General features: G+C 42.8%; 2 protein-coding genes across 2 annotated transcripts in view; one reads left to right on the forward strand and one right to left on the reverse strand.

Moving 5' to 3' along the window:
• Positions 1–1,650: 1,650 nt before the first annotated feature.
• Positions 1,651–10,157, reverse strand: BSPH1 (binder of sperm protein homolog 1). Its single transcript, XM_045890444.2, has 6 exons — positions 10,085–10,157; positions 6,299–6,319; positions 4,887–4,916; positions 3,241–3,372; positions 2,741–2,885; positions 1,651–1,865 (listed from the first exon to the last, which is right to left on the reverse strand). The coding sequence occupies exons 1-5, from the start codon at positions 10,155–10,157 to the stop codon at positions 2,743–2,745; spliced, it is 399 nt and encodes a 132-aa protein (XP_045746400.2). The 3' UTR covers positions 1,651–1,865; positions 2,741–2,742.
• Positions 8,649–21,522, forward strand: part of ELSPBP1 (epididymal sperm binding protein 1) — a 28,089-nt gene continuing 15,215 nt past the window's right edge. The window contains exon 1 of the mRNA XM_045890416.2: positions 8,649–9,015. The gene's annotated coding sequence lies outside the window, so the exon portion shown is untranslated. The remainder of the gene's footprint in view (positions 9,016–21,522) is intronic.

Genomic DNA, 21,522 nt, shown 5'->3' on the forward strand with positions numbered 1-21,522 from the left:
ATGATTGCAAGGCGTGTTTGGTATCTCACTGAGCCAAGAGCAAAGCGAACTCAAGTGAGGACTCTGTCTCATGTTTCTGGAATCTTCCACTCAAATTACTGGATCCCAGTGGTGGTCTGAGTCCTTGAAAATTAATCTTCACTCAGAACCAGTATTCAGGAGACCCTGGAAAGTTTATGTATTTCCCTTTCTCCTGGACACTAAACACTGTGCCCCGTTGGGGAAGTCTACTAAGAAGGCTGAGAGTGTATACCTGTGGTATACGGCTTCACAGTTGTCCAGCCTCCCAATCATTCAAGGGACATCGAAGCTGTGAACTGATTCATACCTGGACATTTGGTAGGAGATTGGCTCTTTGGCTCTTCCATGTAACCAATAGCAAGCTTTCAGCTGATTTTTTTTTTTTTTTTGATTTTTTTTATTATTATTTTTTTAAGATTTTATTTATTTATTTGAGAGAGAGAATGAGATAGAGAGAGCATGAGAGGGGGGAGGGTCAGAGGGAGAAGCAGGCTCCTCGCTGAGCAGGGAGCCCGACGTGGGACTCGATCCCGGGACTCCAGGATCATGACCTGAGCCGAAGGCAGTCGCTCAACTGACTGAGCCACCCAGGCGCCCCAGCTGATTTTCTTCCTAAAAAAAAAACACCCTATGATCTATTTATCACCACTAGATGTCTCTCTGGTCAACCACTCCCTACGATCACTGTGCACCTAAGGATTAATTGCCAACACCTGGGCTCAGTCACAGCGCGTTCTGCTGCTCTCCTGAGACAAGTAAGCCCACTTCAAAGACAGTCCTTTCTATGAGCATTCAAAGACTAGAAAAATAAGTCAAAAACATTCTTTTTAGGTTTCCTGTTTCTCATGAAAGATTACAATGAGTCTTCTGGGTCCACAAAGACAGTGCTTCCAAAGTTTTTGTAGGGGGCACCATGACCTACAGCAAGAATACATTTGAAAATATGATTTGGCAGATATACATGTATATGTTTTTTTATTGAATTATATTAACACACAACACTGTATTAGTTTCAGGTGCACAATGAAACGATTTGATATTGTGTTCACTGCGAAATGATCACCACAGTCTGGTCACCGTCTGTTACCATAAAAAGTTACAAGACATTTTTTTTCCTTGGGATCAGCTTAAAATATTAGAAATAATATTGGATACATATTGGATACACATGCAATACTCTCTGATTTCCCCTCCAGTTCTGCAGCGTTTTTATTATTTTTTTAAATTAATTTTTAATTTTTATTTTTTTAAAAGATTTTATTTATTTGAGAGAGAGCGCGAATGAGAGAGAGCACGAGTTGGGGCGTCCCAGGATAGAATTCAATTTTATAAATCTTTTTATTTATAGTACCTTTTAAAAATATTATTAATATTTAAAAATCATGGAGATCTATATATACAATAAAATTTGCTATTTTAACATTTTTAAGTGTACAATTCAGTGGCATTACTTATATTTAATGTTGTGCACTCTAAAGTAGATTACTGTCTATTTCCAAAGATTTTTATCACCCCAAACTGAAACTATATCCATTACACAGAGACTCTCTACTTCCCCACTCCTTCTAGCCCCTGGTAACCTCTGACTTACTTTCTGTCTCTATGAACTTACCTATTCTAGATATTTCATATAAATGGGACCACGCAGTATTTATTCCTTTGTATCTGGCTTATTTCACTCAGTATAATGTTTTCAAGATTCATCCATGTTGTGGAATGTATCAACTTCATTACTTTCTTTGGCTGGATAATATTCCAATGTTGGGATACACCACATTCTGTTCATCCACTCATCTGTTGATGGACACTTGCTTGCTTCCCCCTTTTGGCCACTGTGACTAATGCTGAAAAGAACATCAGCATAGAAATATTTATCCAAGTCCCTGCTTTCAATTAATTTGGGTATATCCATCCCCAGGAGTGGAATTTCTGGGTCACGTGATAAATCCTGCTTTGCGTTTTGACCTTAATACCTTTTTATATAATAAAAGTCATGACCATGGAAACTGTGAATTAATCCACTTGATTTGTAGTTTCTTTTACGTATTTATTTATTAAAATATATTTTATTTATTTATCTGAGAGGGAGAGAGGAAGCAGGGGAAGGGACAGAGGGAGAGGGAGAAGCAGACTCCCCGCTGAGCAGGGAGCGGGACGTGGGCTTCGATTCTAGGACCCTGAGATCATGACTTGAGCTGAAGGCAAACGCTTAACTGACCGAACCACCCAGGTGTCCCAAGGTAATGCATTTTTAATAGACTTTATTTTTTAAGAGCAGTTTTAGGTTATAGTAAAATTGAGAAGACCCAGAATTCCCGTATCCCCCCACACCCACACAGGTACACCCTCCCCCAAATTAACACCTCCCTCACCGGAGTGGGACATTCAATTACAATGGAAAGACCTACACCGACACCTCATTATCACCCAAAGTCCATAGACTTTTTTTTTTAAAGGCCTAATTTTACCCAATTAGTAAGTATAAGTATTAGTAAGTATAAGTCACTAGAAGAAGGTTTCCATATCAAAACTTCGTCATCCACAATCCATGGCCAAAACCCCAAGTTATTTACAGTTGGATCACTTTCAACTCATATCTCAGGGGGAAAAAAAAAAACCTTATAAGGAGGGTCTTATCTCCTCCTTTCACCAAAGAAACTGGAGATTATTTCCAATGAAAACGATTAGACCTTTTCGTGCCCCTCCCAGAAAATCTCACCATCAGTCACAGTATTTCCAAATCTTGTCCTTGTTATAATGCTGGGTCAGCGAACACCATTTTTTCCCAAAAGCGTCCCCATCTTCAGTACATTCCCGGTAGATCATGTGTCTGTACCAGAAGGGAAACACGCATTTTGCAAAGTCTACAGAGAAGAGAAGCAATCAGGAGAGGACATCTTTCTATTTTGTACCGCCTCTGTGCCATCCCTCTCATGCACGCGTGCGTGGGCTCACACACCCCATCCCATTCAGCACCATCCACTCTGCAACATCGGTGGGGGTTTGAGGTTTTGCTAAAAGCTTTCTTTTCAAGGTAACGTGGTTGAAGCTCTCATAATATGTCTTTGGTGCAATGTGATTTTCATACTGTCAGAGACCTGCACAAAGCTCGTTTTCACAATTTAATTGACTGCGGAGTCCCTTTACAGCGCCCCCTCGCGGATCTCCTTGAACAGAGATCACCAACCACCCTGGGGTGTTCAGAGGCAAGACACTTACCATCTTCAGAGCAGTATTTCCAATATCCTTGGTAAGTCTCATTTAGGGAACACCACTTGTGTTTCGTCCTGAACGTGATGCAGTCATAGAATATTTCATTTTTGTAGTGGAATGGAAAGAAACATTTGCCATCTAGAGAAAACAAAAATTCTTGGTCTTTCTCTGGGAGTCTTAGTTGAGATGTTACGAACTTACTTTTGACCTCCCCTGGTTGTACTGAAATGAGAGCCTCTGCCTGGGGTTCTGCTGAACATTATTGGGTCACCTAACAGCAGAGCTGTTCAACCCCTACTAATAAAGGTTTCTTGTTTTCAACCCTTACTCTGGTTCCCACTTTTCTCCATGATATAAACACTCTTGATATTTTGCTTAGCATTTGGCCCCCAGTTCCAGAAACCTATCCTAAGCTCAGAAACATAAATGTGAGACTTATCTATTAAACAATCTCCCCTGCATCTCTTTTCTTCACCTTCTTACACACACACACACACACACACACAATGTATATAGCCTGGTTTGTATCTATCCGTTTTCTCCATGCGTATATATGGACATTATGTATACATACCCATACATCCATACAACATACAGAGAGCCATACATATTATATATGGGCACGCATGCACAGAGTTTTTGCTCCCTCCTAAAATGAATCATAGTTTATATCCATAACTTGTTTCTAACTTAACCTATCACAAAAATCCTTTCCAACGTATCTTTTTTTCCCCCTCCTGGCCTCCATTTAAGACAGAGTTCAGAACTTTCTCTAGAATTGAACCCATCAGTCTCTTCCTCAATGAAGGACATCTCTATCCACCCACTTAAGCCAAAAAAGTTATCCAATGTATTCTTTTAACCTTTGTAGCTCTAACTCCTTTCTAATGCCAATTCATATTCTGTGATATGGATTTTGCCAAATTTACTCAGTATTTCCCTTATTCAGATTGTTTTCCCTCTATATAAAGCAGAAGCAAACTTTCCATATATGTAAATCCTTATGTACCGAAGCATTTATTTCTACAGAATGGAATTCCAAAACTAAGATTATTAGGTTAAAGCACATATGAATTGTTAACATTGTTGGGTATTGCTTCCTCAAAGGACAATAGCAATTCATCTTTCCTATCAATGTGCTGTTTTACCTGGATTTATTTACACAATTTTTAAATGTTTGCCTTTAAAACAGATGATTCCTGTCTTGCTTTAAAATAGATGGTGCAGGGTAGAATGAGCAGAGTCTGAAGTCAGCAAGCATCAGAAAAGATTATTTATTATTATTTGATGCATTCTTGGCTGACACCATGCTATTTATATTATTATAATTGTGGTTTGTTTAAATATCTGATAATACAGGGTGTTTCTCTAGCATGTTTTTTCCATAAGATTCCTAATTACTATTGTACATTTTTCCTATGTGAATTTTAAAACCAGGTATTTTCTGTTATATTGGCAGAAATTAAAGAATAGTGCTAGTAAAGTTCAGGGTGTCTTTATTTCGTGTTTTTCTTTACCTGTTTACAAATTGCTTTTATCAAATTTATGAAAAGAGAAAAAAATTTTATCAGGAAAAACCCTACTGATCTCCCCATTTTTACAAAATTAAAAGAAAATATACTTTACTCACAAAAGTTTTCTGATGAACTTACCTTTGACTTCTGGAAAGTGAATTATAGTTTCTGAAAAAGAAAATTTGAAGCTGATGTTTATTTCACTATTCTTATGTCTTCCAAACAAGAACATGGCGTGATCTATTATTTAGAATTTGCTTAATGTTCTTCAATATGATTTTATCATTTACTTATTTAAGTCCTGGACATTTCTTGCTGATTTAACCCCAAAGTGTTTTTTGTCATTGATGTAAAATAGAATGATTTTCTTTTCTATCAGTGTCTGACTGTTGTATATTTATCTTATATCCAGCCACAAAGCCAGATTCTTTTATTGAAGCTAGTAACTTTTACTAGATTTCCTAGGGGTTTTAAAGTATGAATCATACAATAATTGTACTTCTTATTTTCTCTGGTTAATGGATTATTTCCTTTTTGCAAATATCACATGCATTAGGACCCCTCCACCCCACCTCCCCAATGTCAACTAGTATTGGTCACAATAGACACATCTATGCTTTGGACAGATGGAATGACATTCAGGTTAAGAATGTTCATTTCAGCATGGCTGATAATACTTCTCCAAATAGAAATCAATCCCAGGGGCACCTGGGTGGTTCAGTCGTTAAGCGTCTGCCTTCGGCTCGGGTCATGATCCCAGTGTCCTGGGATCAAGCCCCGCATCGGGCTCCCTGCTTGGCGGGAAGCCTGCTTCTCCCTCTCCCACTCCCCCTGCTTGTGTTCCCTCTCTCGCTGTATCTCTCTCTGTCAAATAAATAAAATCTTAAAAAAAAAAAAAAGAAATCAATCCCAAAATACCAATCAGTAAGGGAATTTAAAAATAAAATATATAGCTTAAAAATTTTTTTGAGAGAGAGACGAGAGAGAAAGCGGGAGTGGCGGGAGGAGCAGAGGGAGAGGGACAAGCAGACTCCATGCTGAGTGCAGAGCCCGAGGTGGTGCTCAGTCCCACAACACTGAGATCACGACCTGAGCTGAAATCAAGAGTCAGGCGCTCAACCCACTGATCCCCCCAGGCACCCCTTAAATATATAGCTTTATAATACTGCAGACATTAACAAAGAGGAACATATAAATAGATATGAAAACATTTGCACTTCATCTTCATTTTCTATTTCATTATGTTCTGTAAGACTCCGTTTTTGCAAAAAAAGAAAATCATATTATGAAGTTGTATGGGATTATCTATTTGATCACTCAAAAATATTAACAGTAAAATTGACAGTAATATTATAATTACTTTCTTCTTCTTTTTCCTTAATTATCTTTAACATAGATTGTACTTTATCTTATATACGAGGACATAAAATAGTAGTTTCTCATGAAAAATATGATTTCTTACTAGGAAAAGAAGCACAATATTTAACAACTTTACATTTTATTGCCAAATTGAAAAAGCAACTCTAATAAAAGAGTTTTTATCAACTCACCTACAGCTGGTGGATCATCATCTGAAAAACACAATTTAATTTAATTTAATTTAATTTAATTTTATTTGTTTAAGTAATCTGTACACCCAACATGGGACTTGAACTTACAACCCGGAGATCAAGAGTTGCATGATCTGCCGACTGAGCCAGCCAGGTGCCCCGAAAGACACAATTTTTAGCAAATATTTATTTCACTAGATTTAGCCTTTAGACTAGAATAAAATACAAATATTTTACTAAATTATAATCCAGCAAGGATAATATTTTGAAGGAGATGCTTCACAATTTCAGTGGTGCTTATTTTCAGTAGTGTAATTGTGGGTGATTTGTAATTTTTCCTTTTGCTTTAACTGTATTTTCCGGGGCGCCATGTACCACGTGGTAACTATTTTATTTCAATGATAAAGGATTTGTCTCCTTACAATAATCATTATTACTTTCTGTCCAATGAGATGGAAGACTCATTCAAGTTTGCAATTGATTTTCACAAATAGAGAACTTACATCTACTAAAAATGGCTCTGGAATTCAAGTTTAGGAGACTCTTGCAATCTTGCAAGTATTGAAATGACAAGAAATCTCCCAGAAAGTGCTAAGGCATTTCATAATAAATGGACTGTCCATTGTTCGCAGATCTTCAACTGCTCTTCTCTGAGACTGGAAGAGAGACAGGCTCTCAATTGGTGTGTTTTTGCCTGTAAATGTTGAACTGGCAACCGGTACCAAACATGAAACTTTTATTTTTCCCGGAGCGGGAAATACGACATAAAGAAGGCATTTAGAAATGACTTACTTGTTCACACTTGTAAGTATGAAGGATTCCAGTGGGAGGACACATTCAGAATATAAATGGACAGTGCAGAGATGTAGCTAAAGAAATAAGCTTTCTCAGAATCTTTAGCTCAGTTGTCCCTAGCTAGCTGTGTGACTTTGGGTCCATGACCCAACCCCTCTGTGCTTCAGATTCTCTTCTACAAAATGAAGGCAATAACTGTACCTACCTCATGGGATTGTTAGGAGGAGCCTATGTATTGTGCATATCAAGTACTTAGCATACTATTCTGCTTAACACTAGAAATTCTGTCTGCCATCCATGGCGGGGGCATAGAAAATTCTTCTGAGTATGTGGGAATGTTTCCATAACACAATGGGTTAAAGGTTTTTTAAAAAAACCCTGACCTAATCATAATAGCAAAAAATTACAGAGTGCTCGTGCTGGGGATATAAAACAGTGCAGCTGCTTTGGAAAACAGCACGGAGGTTGCTCAAAAAATTAAAAATAGAACTACCATGTGATCCGGCAATCCCACTTCTGGGTATTTATCCAAAAGTCTTGAAATCAGAATCCTTTTTTTTTTTTTTAAGATTTTATTTATTTATTTTTTAGAGAGCGAGCGAGAGAGAAACAGCATGAGAGGGGAGAGGGTCAGAGGGAGAAGCAGGCTCCCCGCTGAGCCGGGAGCCCGATGTGGGACTCGATCCCAGGACCCTGGGATCATGACCTGAGCCGAAGGCAGACGCTTAACCATCTGAGCCACCCAGGTGCCCCTTGAAATCAGAATCTTGAAGAGATAGCTGTACTCCCATGCTCACTGTAGTATGAATCCCAATAGCCCAGATGTGGGAACAACCTGAATGTCCATCCCCAGATGGATGGATAAGGAGAATGTGGTATATGTGTGCCGTGGAAATATATTACAGAGAAATACATTCATTAAGTAAATAAAATTAAATTGTATCAAAAGAGAAGGAACTCTTGCCGCAGGCAACAATACGGATGAAGTTCGGGTTGGAGTCAGAGAGGTCAAGAGGGGGCTGGACTTCAGAGCCCCTGCTGGAAGGAGGTGGAACAGAGGTGGCCAGGAGGGTGCTCAGCTCTCGGCCAGTGGGGACCTCCGGGAGCGCCTGACTATCATTCCCCTCGCTCTCTGCGCCATAAAATAATGAAGTCTCTTGCAATGCAAGATTCATATTTTAGCACCAACCTTTGCTGAAATTTAGCTATCAGCCGGTGGGCAGTTTATCCCCCAGGAGCCTCAAATGATTAACAGGCAGCAGGTGACAACTCCAGAATTTTGGGTTCACGCTGCATGTCAGGGGCTGCCTGCCTGGACGGTCCTCCCTGCAAGGGACCCCACTGTCATGTCATCCCTGAGTGTGTCCCAACAACTCGTAACCATGGAGAAATTACACTTCGCGCACGGCCAATGCCTAGTGCTGGAGCAAGATCACTCAACCAGGCCCTCTGTGATGTCTTGCCAGGTCAATCACCTCCAGTCCCATGCGAGGCATGTAGGTGGTTGAGCTCGCATGGCTCATTTGTCTCCTCTCCGTCTTCCTACCAGCAGGTGGACTCATGAGTAGAGGCACTCTTGCCACTTAATCGCTCCATCACATGCACCTGGCGGGATCCAAACCTCCCATCTCTTCGCTTCTAAAATGCTAAAATGCAATGCTTTTCATGTTCTGTCTCCGGGATCAGAATGCACCTTGTTCTCGCTGGCATCTTACTGCCTGCAGGCTGGGTTGCCTGGGAATGTGGTCATTCATGCCTGCACCATGACAGTAGCCATGCGGGATGCTGTCAGTGGCTCAAAAGAAAGCCCCAGGGACAACAACGGGGCTCTCTTCACCTCCGGGAAGCAGACACTTGTGTGGGGAGATGGACAGCGTGAATAAGCAACATTTCCAAAGACTCAGAAGTGGGCTGAGCACCACGTAAGTGGAAAGACCACGCCTGGGACCCGTGGGTCTTCATTCACCAAGACTCTGGGGGGCATCGGGATAGTGTCATGTGGGAAAATGTGACCTCAGTAATTCAGGAGGCCAGACACTAAAAGTGGAGAAATTTTAGGACCGTCTTAACCAGCTTCTTGCCCTTATATTTTCTTTTTTACGTATGTACAAAAGTGATATCTCATGAAGGAATTGATGTCCGAGACAAAAGTGTTATTTTTCCATAAGCATGAAACGAATATTCTAACAGATAAGAAAGCAGTGGTCATAGTCACACTGAGGACATTTTTTTTTTAAAGACATTTGTCCACACTGTGCTTGATTTACTTTTCAATGCAGACATGTCCTGCAGAATACTTACACGTAGGACATGAAAGACCATCGTTTTGCAAAAATTTCACAAAATAACTGTTTTCACAGCTATGTGTGATCACCATCAAATGTGTAAGAAATGCCTCTGTGATGAAATTCCCTTCTTGTATTGTCATTTACAATTTTGGAAGGCCACATGATTTTGGTAAAGGAATAAACCAGACTTGCCAAAACTCAGTTCCATCTTCAGAGACTTGAATAAAGCATTTAAAATATGGTAGAGGCTCCCGCATCAGGCTCCCTGCTCAGCGGGAAGCCTGCTTCTCCATCTCCTACTCCCCCTGCTTGTGTTCCCTCTCTCACTCTGTCTCTCTCTGTCAAATAAATAAATAAAATCTTTAAAAAAAATAAAATAAAATATGGTAGGGGGGAGAAGGGAGATACACAGTTATCAAGTAACACGACTCTGTCAACAGGATTTTCCAACTTGCATTCTTATTCTTTCATTTTTATTAGTCAAAACTTCTTTTTTGCGTGTGTGTTTTTAAAGCTCACCAGTGGCTCATGTCTATTAAATGGAAATACTTGAAAAATAGAGAATCTTTTTCTCTCTTAAGGTACATGAAATTAGGATGGCTCTTACCCTCCATGGCATCTCAAGTCATATTATATATGGCAGAAGATGTGCAAGACTCGGTTTTTAAATGTCCACCCCCGACATGGTCACACTGCGACTCACCCTCATAGTCAGGACCGACCACACGGTGAAATCGGCAGACCCAGAGCAACAGGAACCCCACATGCAAGGCCATGTTCCTCCTCTCAGGAACTGCTGGTTGACCAGCTGACCCTCAGGGATTTTATAGCCAACACCGATGCCTCCTCCCTGTCCCCTCCTCCCTCCTCCTTTACTTCCTTCTTCCCTCCTCCTTCCCCTCTTTCTCCCCAGGCTCCTCCTTCTCTCCTCCCTTTCCTTCTTGTAATGCCCCTTCTCCTTCTCAGCTCCCCTTCTCCCTCCTCCTGCTTTTCCTACCCCTCCTCCCTCCGCTCCTCTCCTCCATATCCTCCCCTTCTCCTCCTCCTTCCCTCTCGCTCTTTCTTCTTCTCCTTCATCTTCCTTCCTCTCCCCTCTCTGCCCACCAAATCTTCAACTACCAAAATTTGTTGGCCATCTACAGCAATAATTTAAAAACTTGTCTAAATTCTTAGCCTCCATAGGCTCGAAAGAATGTTTTTCTCAAAATATCTTGTAAAATCTGATGCTTTGAGGTTTGATTAGTGAAAACAAAATGTATTAGGGTATCTCATTAAAAAATTAATATTTTTTATTATATCTAGAAAGAAAGATGGTTTCACATGGTTAACAGTAAGAGTACTAAAACTGTCATTATGCTTTTAATTTATGCTCATACTATTGGAAGGGTTCTGAAACAGGAGTTTTTGGAAGATGGGTGGCCTATAGGGAAGAAATACGATTCCTAAAGATTTTGCTTAATAGTATGAATGTGGAATACCAAGCAATTATGTAGATGTAGATACGCATCAACACTTAATCTCTACTATTCTGCCTTGTTTATAATCATTTAAGTCATCCCAATGTTTTACCCTAAAGAGACATAACGTTCTTCTGAAACTTAACTATCTAATTAACTTTCTTAATCTTCACATAAATAAATTCCCTTCTTCTATATGCCTGTTTAAAAGTTTTTAACAACTAATTTTTATATAAAATTAATGGCTCTTCCAAAGCTATTTTGTAACAATAACATTGATTATGATCACATTTTGCTTTCACAACAAATTAGACATAAAATTTCATTGACGTAATCTCTACATATAAAATACATAAGATTTGTTTGCTCCTTATGTCTAGAATGCATACTCGTATTTAAAGGCAAATATTAACATGAGAAATGAATCTGAAACCGTGGCTTGTTAGCATGTTTTGTATATTAAAGTGCATTCAGTGCATTTATTAACAATGAAAACAGCTGATGGGATCACAAAAATCATTGATCAAGTTGGCCATCTGTATGTCTTCTTTTGGAAAAATGAAAAGAAAAAAAACCTAATTGATCAAACGAGCATTCGGGGATTCCAGGTAAGATACTGGCTGAGGCAATTGGACTGGCTGGCCAAAGGCCAAGGTCCAAGTTGAATACAGATTTTAGCCAAATAACAAGACCAAAATCAAATTTTAGGTATCTAACTCATACCAGATGCCTCCTCGCTTTTACTTAAATTTGCATTTATCTGAACACTAATGCGATTGAGCATTTCTTCCTCTCTTGCTAAATAAGCCATTCAGCATTCATCTCCTGTTCATTCCCTTTGCCTATATTTTTACTGGGTTCTTTGCCTTTTTCTTATGATTTGCATGAGTCCCTCGAGTATGCTAGGTATTAATGTCAAGTCAGTCCTAGACACTGCAAACACCTATCCCCCTTGCCCCCACCTTAACCTCAGAGCATCCATCCTCTCATGCTTGGTCAGGCAGATGGGAGAGTGTACCAGAACTGAGGTTGGGTGTCTAGTCTCATAGCTCTGTCCATTACCAGCTGTGTGAGCCTGGTCCTTAACTTCCTCTTCTCTAAGATAGGGATAATAGTGTCTGCCTGACAGGGCTTGCTGGGGGAATTAAATGAGTCCCAGTGGGTGAAGGGCTGGCTAAGTGCCAGCTCACTGTTTTTTCCTTTGTACCTCCTCAGGGGAGAGATTTAGGAAAATTCTTCACCACAGAAGGAGGCAGGAAACTTTTCAGCCACCGTTGACACCAGGGTGTCAAGCCCATGATTCCTGGTGTTAAGCCCTGTTAATCTCTCGGTATATGGGAAGCTTGAGGAAAAGAGAGCCAGCCTTGGGCACCTGGGTGGCTCAGTTGGTTAAGCGACTGCCTTCGGCTCAGGTCGTGATCCTGGAGTCCCGGGATCGAGTCCCGCATCGGGCTCCCTGCTCAGCGGGGAGTCTGCTTCTCCCTCTGACCCTCCCCCCTCTCATGTTCTCTGTCTCTCATTCTCTCTCTCTCAAATAAATAAATAAAATCTTTAAAAAAAAAAAAAGAGAGCCAGCCTTGTCCTCAGGAAGGTGCCACCCTAAGCAGGAATGGATAGTACCAGGAAAGGCTTTTTGAAGTAGAGAGCCCTGCTGGGGTCCTAGCAAAGAGGACGGCAACTCGCTGTGTGTGTGTGAGAGAGAGTGGTGCTGGAAGACGCCCCAAGAGGGCTCGGGGCTCCCTTTCGATCATCAGTGGTTCCAATGCAGAGATGAGGTCTGTAAAGTTGTCGTTCAGTGTGTATAAAATTCAGCAAAATGAGTACGTTCTGGAGATGTGCTGTCTCTAGCTAACCTAGCGTCTATAAGCTGGAAACACTGTACTGTGCACTTAATAGTTTGTTAAGAGGGGAGCTCTCACGTTGAAGTGTTCTTGCACACAAAGCAAACACAAACACAAAGGGACAGGAGGGAGCTTTTGGAGGTGATGGACATGTTGTTACCTTGATTGTGGTGATGGTTTCACAGGTATATGCATGTCTCTAAACTTGTCATCAGACAGTAAACATGTCCAGTTATATCTCAATAAAGCTGTTAAAAAATTACAAATGTCAATAGGTCTGCGCTGGAGCCTGGGAGTCTTTATTCTTAAAATCTCTCCAGTGATTCCAATATACATCCCTATTTTAAAATAAGGGGAGGTTGGGGGCACCTGACTGGCTCTGTCGGTTGAGCACATGACTCTTGATCTCGGGGTTGTGGTTTTGAGCCCCATGTTGGGTATAGAGATGACTGAAGAATAAAATCTTTTTTTTTTTAAAGATTTTATTTATTTATTTGAGAGAGAGAGACTGAGAGAGAGAGAGCACATGAGAGGGGGGAGGGTTGGGAGGGTCAGAGGGAGAAGCAGACTCCCTGCCGAGCAGGGAGCCCGATGCAGGACTCGATCCCGGGACTCCAGGATCATGACCTGAGCCGAAGGCAGTCGCTTAACCAACTGAGCCACCCAGGCGCCCCTGAAGAATAAAATCTTAAAAAAACAAATAAAATAAGACATGGTTGAGAGAGAAAGAGAGGCAGGCTGATGGACTAAGAGAGAAAAAGAAAGAGGGAGGGGCAGAGCCAAATGCACCTATTTATGGACACACACACACACACACGTTTATATCCATGCACATGAGTGTATATATATATATACAGTGAGACATTCAAGTCAGAATGACACACAGAGACTGAACAAAATCCAGAGACAGAGAGAGATAAAGAGGAGGGAAAAGGAGACGACCCGGAGAGCAAAAGAGAGAGGGGGAAGAAAGATGGTACAGGAGAGTCTGGGAGAGAGTGGATCTCCATGACATAGAGAAAGAAGGAAAGGCAGAGACAGAGACAGGAACTGGAAGATGGGAAGGAGGCCACCATGTCAGAAAACGGAGACCTTAAACCTCTTATCCGGAAAACCCCCAAACCTGTGAGATGAGAACCTGGCACCAAAGTGACTAGAAAATGAGACCCCAGACCCAGTTGCTCCAAGTTCCACTTTCCCCACCCGTTTGCTGTATGGTTTTGGCAAGTCCCTGAGCACATCTGTGCCTCCATTTCCTCAACCTTAAAACCACGGGGTCCTATGCGTGATCAACGGTAATATTTGGTAAATCTCTATGGTGTCAGTCCTGAAAGATACCAAGACAGGGCTGTGGACTTCTTACAAAATTTTCAGAATGGTAGAACAAAATTTAAAAATGAGGAAAAATGAGATGAAGTGTCTCAGAGAGCTGGTGGTTTCGATTCACCCACGCGCCCCTTCTCACTAGAAAGTTCTAGGGCTCTTGGTCTCACATTATTCACCTAAAACCTGTCCATTTCCTTGTAGGAGCACTTTCTCCTCTGTTCATTAATATTCCTGCTCATGACCCCAGCCCCTGCAAGATCCTATTAATATACACATGATTGGATTTTATGGGGCTCATGGATATGCATGAGCTCATCTTGGGGCATCATTTACCATGCGGCTATCCCATCCAAACTACCCTGATTGTAACCACTTACAGAAAACCCTCCTTTGGGGAGTGGCAGTGTCTTTCTACAGACAGGTTGGGGCCAAAACGGTCGGGCCTGTCCTCAAATAATACAGAGATTTGGGGAGCACAACCTTAAAGAGGGCTCGTGGAGACAGCTAGGGCCAAGAAGGACTCTCTCAAAGGTACACCTCGACCTAGAAACTCGGGAGGGGTGTGAGAAGTGGGACGTGGGGGCCCCCACAGCAAAGGAGGATTTAGAGGAGCACTGTCCTCTGCAGGAAATATAAAATGAGCCATAAATATCATTGTAAGTTTTATAGTAGCCACATTTTTTAAAAAAATTAATAATAGGTGCAGTTTATTTTAATTATATATATTTTTAAAGATTTTATTTATTTATTTGAGAGAGAGAATGAGAGACAGAGAGCACGAGAGGGAGGAGGGTCAGAGGGAGAAGCAGACTCCCTGCCGAGCAGGGAGCCCGATGCGGGACTCGATCCCGGGACTCCAGGATCATGACCTGAGCCGAAGGCAGTCGCTTAACCAACTGAGCCACCCAGGCGCCCTATTTTAATTATATTTTTGTTGAACTGTGATATCCAAAATATTATCATTTAGCATATGATTAACACCAAAAAATTTAATGAGATATTTTATATGCTTTTCTTTTTCATACTTCATCTTCAGAGCCCAGTAAGCATTTCACACTTACAACATTGGGCAATGAGAACTCACCACATTTCAAGGGCTCAAGAGCCACAAATGGCTGGTGGCTGCCATACTGGACGGTACTCTGGAGCTCTGGGAAAGAAAGGCCAAAGAAAGCGGGGAAGGGGGGCACGGGGGCAGATTCCTTTTTCTGTTAAGAAACTCAAAGAGGTGGGTGAAGCCACCTCTGGATGGCTTCAGGCTGCACGAGCTATGTAAAGCTATGGAAGGCTGTCTGTACCCCAAGTTTGGGGAAAAGAGGTGGAAGAAAAGAGAACTAGCCTGGACAAATTGCCTATTAAGTTCCTGGTGGCCAACTACTATCCTCATGGTCCCATGCATCTTTGCACCATCCCTCTCAGGTAAGGCTCACTCTCCCTGTTTCATGGAGGAGAAAGCGGAGATTCAGACATCTTTCTGAGGTCCTGTCACTCTTCCCTCCAAAGGCGGCCTGAATACGTAATAGAAGGGATGCTTGTGTGTGTGTAAGGGGGTCTCACGCTGAGGTTTTGTTTCACATATGGAGTCATTCTCTGTTGCCAAGGAGTGGAAGGACTCAGTACTTTGAAACTACACTATGCCCGTGAGCTCCTGTAATACCCACAATAGTTTCCATAGTTGGATTTTTATCTCCACTTAACAGATGAGAACTTGAAAACTGGAGATCAGAGAGGTCAAATGATCTTCCCAAGGCCACCCAGTAGATAAATGGGAGAGGTGGGCTATGAACCATGGTCGGTGGGGCGCCATTCTCTTCTCATGGCTCCACTGTGACATTTTTGGCTCAAGAGAACCAGCAAGCTGGGGAGGTGGGCTAGGCTGCCCCCTGGTGACCCTTTTAGCACCTTAATACTACTTGGCGTGGCTGTTCCATGTTGGGTGACAGATATTGGTGCCCATGTCTCATCTCTGACTGTTGAGGTCAGAAATCACGTCCAGTTCCTCTTGGTAGTTGCCACTGTTCTATAGAGATGGTAGGGTTCTGGAATACTTATTAGATGGATGGATAAAAAAGTGAATGGTGAAAGAATGGATGGATGGATGGATGGATGATGAATGGGTAGATGGATAGATGGATGATGGATGGATGGATGGATGGATGGGCGGAAGGATGGATGGATGATGGATGGGTGGATGGGTAGAAAGATGGATGAATGGATGGAAGGATGCAAGAATGGATGATGAATGGATAGATGGATAGATGGATGATGGATGGATGGATGGATGGATGGGCGGAAGGATGGATAAAATTATATCAACAATGAAGAATATCATTAAGCAGAGAAAGTATTTCCTAAAGGTAACATTATAAAAAAATTATTTTAGTTATTTATTTGACGGAGAGAGAGATTGAGTGTGCACAAGCTGAGGGAGCAAGCAGAGAGAAAGAGGGAGAAGCAGGCTTCCTGCCGAGCAGGGAGCCCGATGCGGGGCTCGATCCCAGGACCCCTGGGATCATAACCTGAGCCTAAGGCAGACGCTTAACCGACTGAGCCACCCAGGCATCCCTAGAAGGTAACATTTTCAGAGAAGTTTGGAAGACAATAACAAAAAGTAAAAGAAAGAAGAAAATCATAGAACATTCCAAAATAAACTTACTTAATGAATTAATTACTGCAGGCCTAACAAGGTGAAGAGAAGACTGGCTAATACGATCATCATCATCATCATCAATTATCATTAATGGTCAACATTTACTGTGATCTTTCTCCATAGCAGACACTGTGCTAAGTATTTTATATCTTTTATCTGATTTGGTCTTTCCATAGGCTCTGTGGAGTAGGTATGATTCCTATTTTATGGATGAGTAAGTGCCTTGCTTATCGTCACTCTGCCAGCTACCAGTGAAGCATCCACGCAGGCTCTTAATCCCTGTGAAATGTGGCTACCTGGGGGCCCCTAGCACTGTGCTTTGCTCTATGCCTGTTTGCTAGATCTGGCCCATAACAGCTACTTCTGAAAATTAATCCATTCTAAAGCCAGCCATCTATATAGATTTTTAATTTCGTAATTTTATTTTATTTTATTTTTTAAAAGATTTTATTTATTTATTTGACAGAGAGAGACACAGCGAGAGAGGGAACACAAGCAGGGGGAGTGGGAGAGGGAGAAGCAGGCTTCCCGCTGAGCAGGGAGCCCGATGCGGGGCTCGATCCCAGGACCTGGGATCATGACCTGAGCTGAAGGCAGACGCTTAACGACTGAGCCACCCCGGTGCCCCTAATTTCACAATGTTAAATGGCCTCATATTGCTTAATCCAGGATGCTCTTTTTTGTTTTCCCAAATTTTGACAATCTGCACGTGAGTGTGTGAGCATGTTTGCATCCAGATACCTGTCCATATGTATATAATGTGTGCATATTTGTGTGTATGTGTATGTATACACATCTGTAATGTATACACACATATATGTATATGGATGCATATACATAATTATTATTTTTAATTGTGAAAGTCATACACATGTATGGTAAACAATTTAAATGGAGAGTCTCACAGTTGTCCTTAGCTGCTCATTCTCACTTCTCAGAGATCCTATCCATCAAAAATATGGTGACAATGGCAGGATGCCAACTCCAACTACCCCACGGCCCAGGACAAAGGGTCCTCCACAGCATTTGAATGTGCCAGTGCTCGGGGAATGACTTGGTCCTAACCTGAATGTTCCAGACGTGGGTGTCTGGCTATTACGGCTCACTTTACAGTTCAACCATTGTCTTGAACCACCCCCAAATATTTTCTATTAATATCCATGTCTTGATCCAAGGAGGCTCATTAACATTCCAGAATATCAGTCCGTCTCGGCTCCTTGCATTGTACAACATCCTTTATGGCACAAAGAAGCAAGCCATGCGGATACCTGGGGGTGGGGGGAGCATCCAGGCAGAGAGAAGAGAAAGTGCAAAGGTCCTGAGGTGCAAGGAAGCCTGGCCTGTACTGGAAGCACTGAAAAGCTTAGTGTAGCTGGAGCGGATCAAAGGAGAACAAGAGTGATAAAGAATGAGCTTTGAGGGGAAAGTTGTGGTATGGACTGTGGTTTGCATTTAAAAGTGATAGAGAATCGTGAATTAATGGATGCCACTTTCCCTCACTTTAATCTCTCCAGTGGCCTCCATTTGCATTTAGAATCTAAGGGAGGCTCTGCAGGGTCCTGCCCCATCCACCTCACCAAGCATCTCTCAAGCCTCACTCCTCCCTGCTCTGGCCCAGTTGTTCCTTAAATACACCTAGCTCTTTCTCGAATCCTGCCTCTTTGGCCCAGATGAGCTGCCACTGCCCCAGGCTCCCCTCATGTCTACATCCCACTCTTCCTGCAGGTCTGTTTCCGTGTCATCTTCTCAGAAGAGCTTCCCTTGGCCTTCTGACCAGAAGTCACCTTGCCCCAGTTATTCCTTATGGCAGCCTCGGTCCTCCTCCTTCGGAGCCACGATCATGAGCAAGAGTTCCGTGCTTGTCTCTGGTTTATTCCCTTCCTGTCGGTCTCCTTAGCAGATGGCCAGCCCCACGAAGGCAGGGCCAGGCCTGTCTCATAAGCTGCTCTCGCTCATCCCCTAGCCCTGCAGACCACGTACCGTGCGGACTCAGTAATATTTAAATGAATGCTTAAAAGCAAGCACCAAGAGAGGCCCGATCAGCAGTCCTGTGGACGGGACAGGGGAGAGCCTGGAGGCCAGGACATCCTTGACAGAACATGACCACTGTTTGGGGACTTTGTAGGAGCAGGAGAGACAGAGAGAAGGCGCTGGGTTCAAGAGCCCTTCAGGAAGTAGAAGCCATGGGGTTTGATGCCTGCTATCTGAGGGAGGAGAAAGCTTTACTCTTGGGGTGACGACTTGGGAGATGGGGAAGAACTGGGGGTGGGGGCCTTAGAAATAACAGAAATGTATTTCTCGTGGTTCTATTGTCCGGGAAGTTCAAGACCGTGGCACCAGCAGATTCAGGGTCTGGGGAAAACCCACTTTGGGTAGACAATCATCTTCTCACTGAGTCTTTGCGTGGTGGAAGGGGCAAGGGGCTCTCTGGGGTCCCTTTTACAAGGGCACTAATCCTACTCATGAGGCTTCACCCTCATTACCTCATCACTCCCGAAGACCCCACCTCCTACTGTCAACACCTTGGGGGTTAAGATCCCAACATATGAATTTGGGGGAGTCACAAACATTCAGACCATAGCAAACACAGTTCAATTAAGTTGTGTGTGGGGGGCGGTGCGGGGGGATATTTGGGGCTTTATATCAGGAGCCCAGTCTTGGAATCTGAGGTGATTGAGGGGCAATCTAGATGGACATTCGCCAGGGGGCAGGTGAAAATATGGTCTTTTTTTTTTTTTTTAAAGATTTTGTTTATTTATTTATTTGACACAGAGAGAGAAACAGCATGAGAGGGGATAGGGTCAGAGGGAGAAGCAGGCTCCCCGCCGAGCTGGGAGCCGGATGTGGGACTCGATCCCAGGACTCCGGGATCATGACCTGAGCCGAAGGCAGCCGCTTAACCAACTGAGCCACCCAGGCTCCCTGAAAATACAGTCTTGACACTCAGAAGTGAAATTTGTCTGGAGAGGTCTGGTACGAACGATGATTTCGGCTGACATTTCTGGAGTGCTTAACGCACGTGAGGTCCCACAGTAAGCCTGAAGACAGCATGGCGTAGCAGCCAAGAGCCCAGTTTCTGGAGTTAGGTTGTCAGTGGTCTGGTAGGAGCCCCCCCACTTTTGAGGTTTGTGATCCTCAGCAAGATGCTTAAGTTCTCTGTGGCTCCACTTCCCCAAATGTGCAATGGGGCTCCCACTAGGGCCCCCCACTTTCGGTTACTATCAGGATCATAATGAATTTAGAATCGTGTATAGCACTCAATGAGTATTACCTGTTATTTTTTTATGATCTCAGCGAATCATCATAACAAGTCTAAATGGTAGGTAGTATTAGTAATCCCTATTTTTAAAATATATTTTATTTATTTATTTGAGAGAAAGAGGGTGAGCAGGGGAAGGGGCAGACTCCCTGCTGAGCAGGGAGCCAATGTGGGGCTTAATCCTAGGACCCCGGAATCATGACCTGAGCGGAAGGCAGATCCTTAACCGACTGAGCCACCCAGGTGTCCCAGTATCCCCATTTTTTAGATGATGAAGCTAAGGCTTGGAGAATTTAAGTAACTTCTGAAGGTCACCCAGGTGGGAAATGGTAGAGTCCGGATTTCAACCAGGACCAGCTAGCCTCCACAATCAAAGGTGGGTCCAACTCCAGAGTCTGAACCACCAGTCGGAGTTAGTCATGAGCAGGTAGGCAGTGAATGAGACATCACTCAGGAAAAGCAAGTTTGGGGCATGGTGCTGTGGTTAAAAATAACAAGAGAAATCAGAAAATGCTCCCATATGTAGCAGGAAAGCCAAGTGAAAAGGTGTGTTCTGAGACCCGGGTGCTCAGTGGCGCCGCCTACCTGTTCGAGGACCTGAATCTACGGCTCTGGGATATTTTTTTCCTCCCCAAACCCACCATCCAGAGTTGTTGCCATCTGATGTCTCCCCTGAGCTGCCCTGATCTTTGCCTTAATTATTCATAAACAAAACTAACAATTTACAACGGAAACACACTTTTGCATCAGGATCTGCCTGGACCCTCGCGGCCTCCCCCAGGGGCAGGAATTAGTAACCTACGCTCTCTGCAGGTGAGGGAACAAAGACCCACAGATGGGAAGTGGTTTATGGAGCTTGAGAATTCTGACACTGGTGTAGACAGGTCTGTCGTTGAACCCGAGGTCCGTCACCTACCATCTGTGGTGCTTGGATAAGTTACTTAACCTCCCATATCTTGGTTTCGCTCTTCCGTAAACAGAGCTGATCATGCCTGCTCATCAGGTCATTAGAAGGTGGCATACAGTAGGCGCTCAATAACTGGTAGCCAGCAGAAGTGGTAATAGTAACTGAGTCTCAAGACAAAAGCAGACCACCGAGTCCAACCCTGAGTTGTTGTTTCTGTGGAAAATGGCATATCTATGTGTCATTAAGGAAATGGCAGAGAGGCAAATAGAAATTCCAGCTGGGGAGCATGGTAAATGCTGATCATTAAGGTACTTTCATATCCCGCTGGAGATGGGTATGATCCATGAGGAGGGTTTAAGGCTATGGTTAAGATCCCCATGACGAGTAGAGCCTTTGAAGCTATTTACGTGGGTTAGAATCCTGCCATTTCCTCTCTGTGTAACCAACTCAGACAGATCACTCGGCTTCTCTGAGCCTCAGCTTCCTCATCTGTAAAATGGGATTAAAATAGCTATCATTTCATTTGTGAGAACCAAGCGGCATACTGTGTGTTGAGCGTGTAGCCTGGAATACAGTAAATGCTCAACAAATGCAACATTTCTCCTTCCCATCACACCGACCCCTCCGTAATGACAGTATATATATATTTTTTCTTTCCTGTAAGAGTAAATTACTCTTCACTGCCCTCTAGGAGTATAAAG

The sequence above is a fragment of the Mirounga angustirostris genome, unplaced genomic scaffold, assembly GCF_029215605.1.
Source record: "Mirounga angustirostris isolate CCGP_5_RB_7025 unplaced genomic scaffold, mMirAng1.0.hap1 SCAF_16, whole genome shotgun sequence".
NCBI classification, from domain to species: Eukaryota; Metazoa; Chordata; class Mammalia; order Carnivora; family Phocidae; genus Mirounga; species Mirounga angustirostris.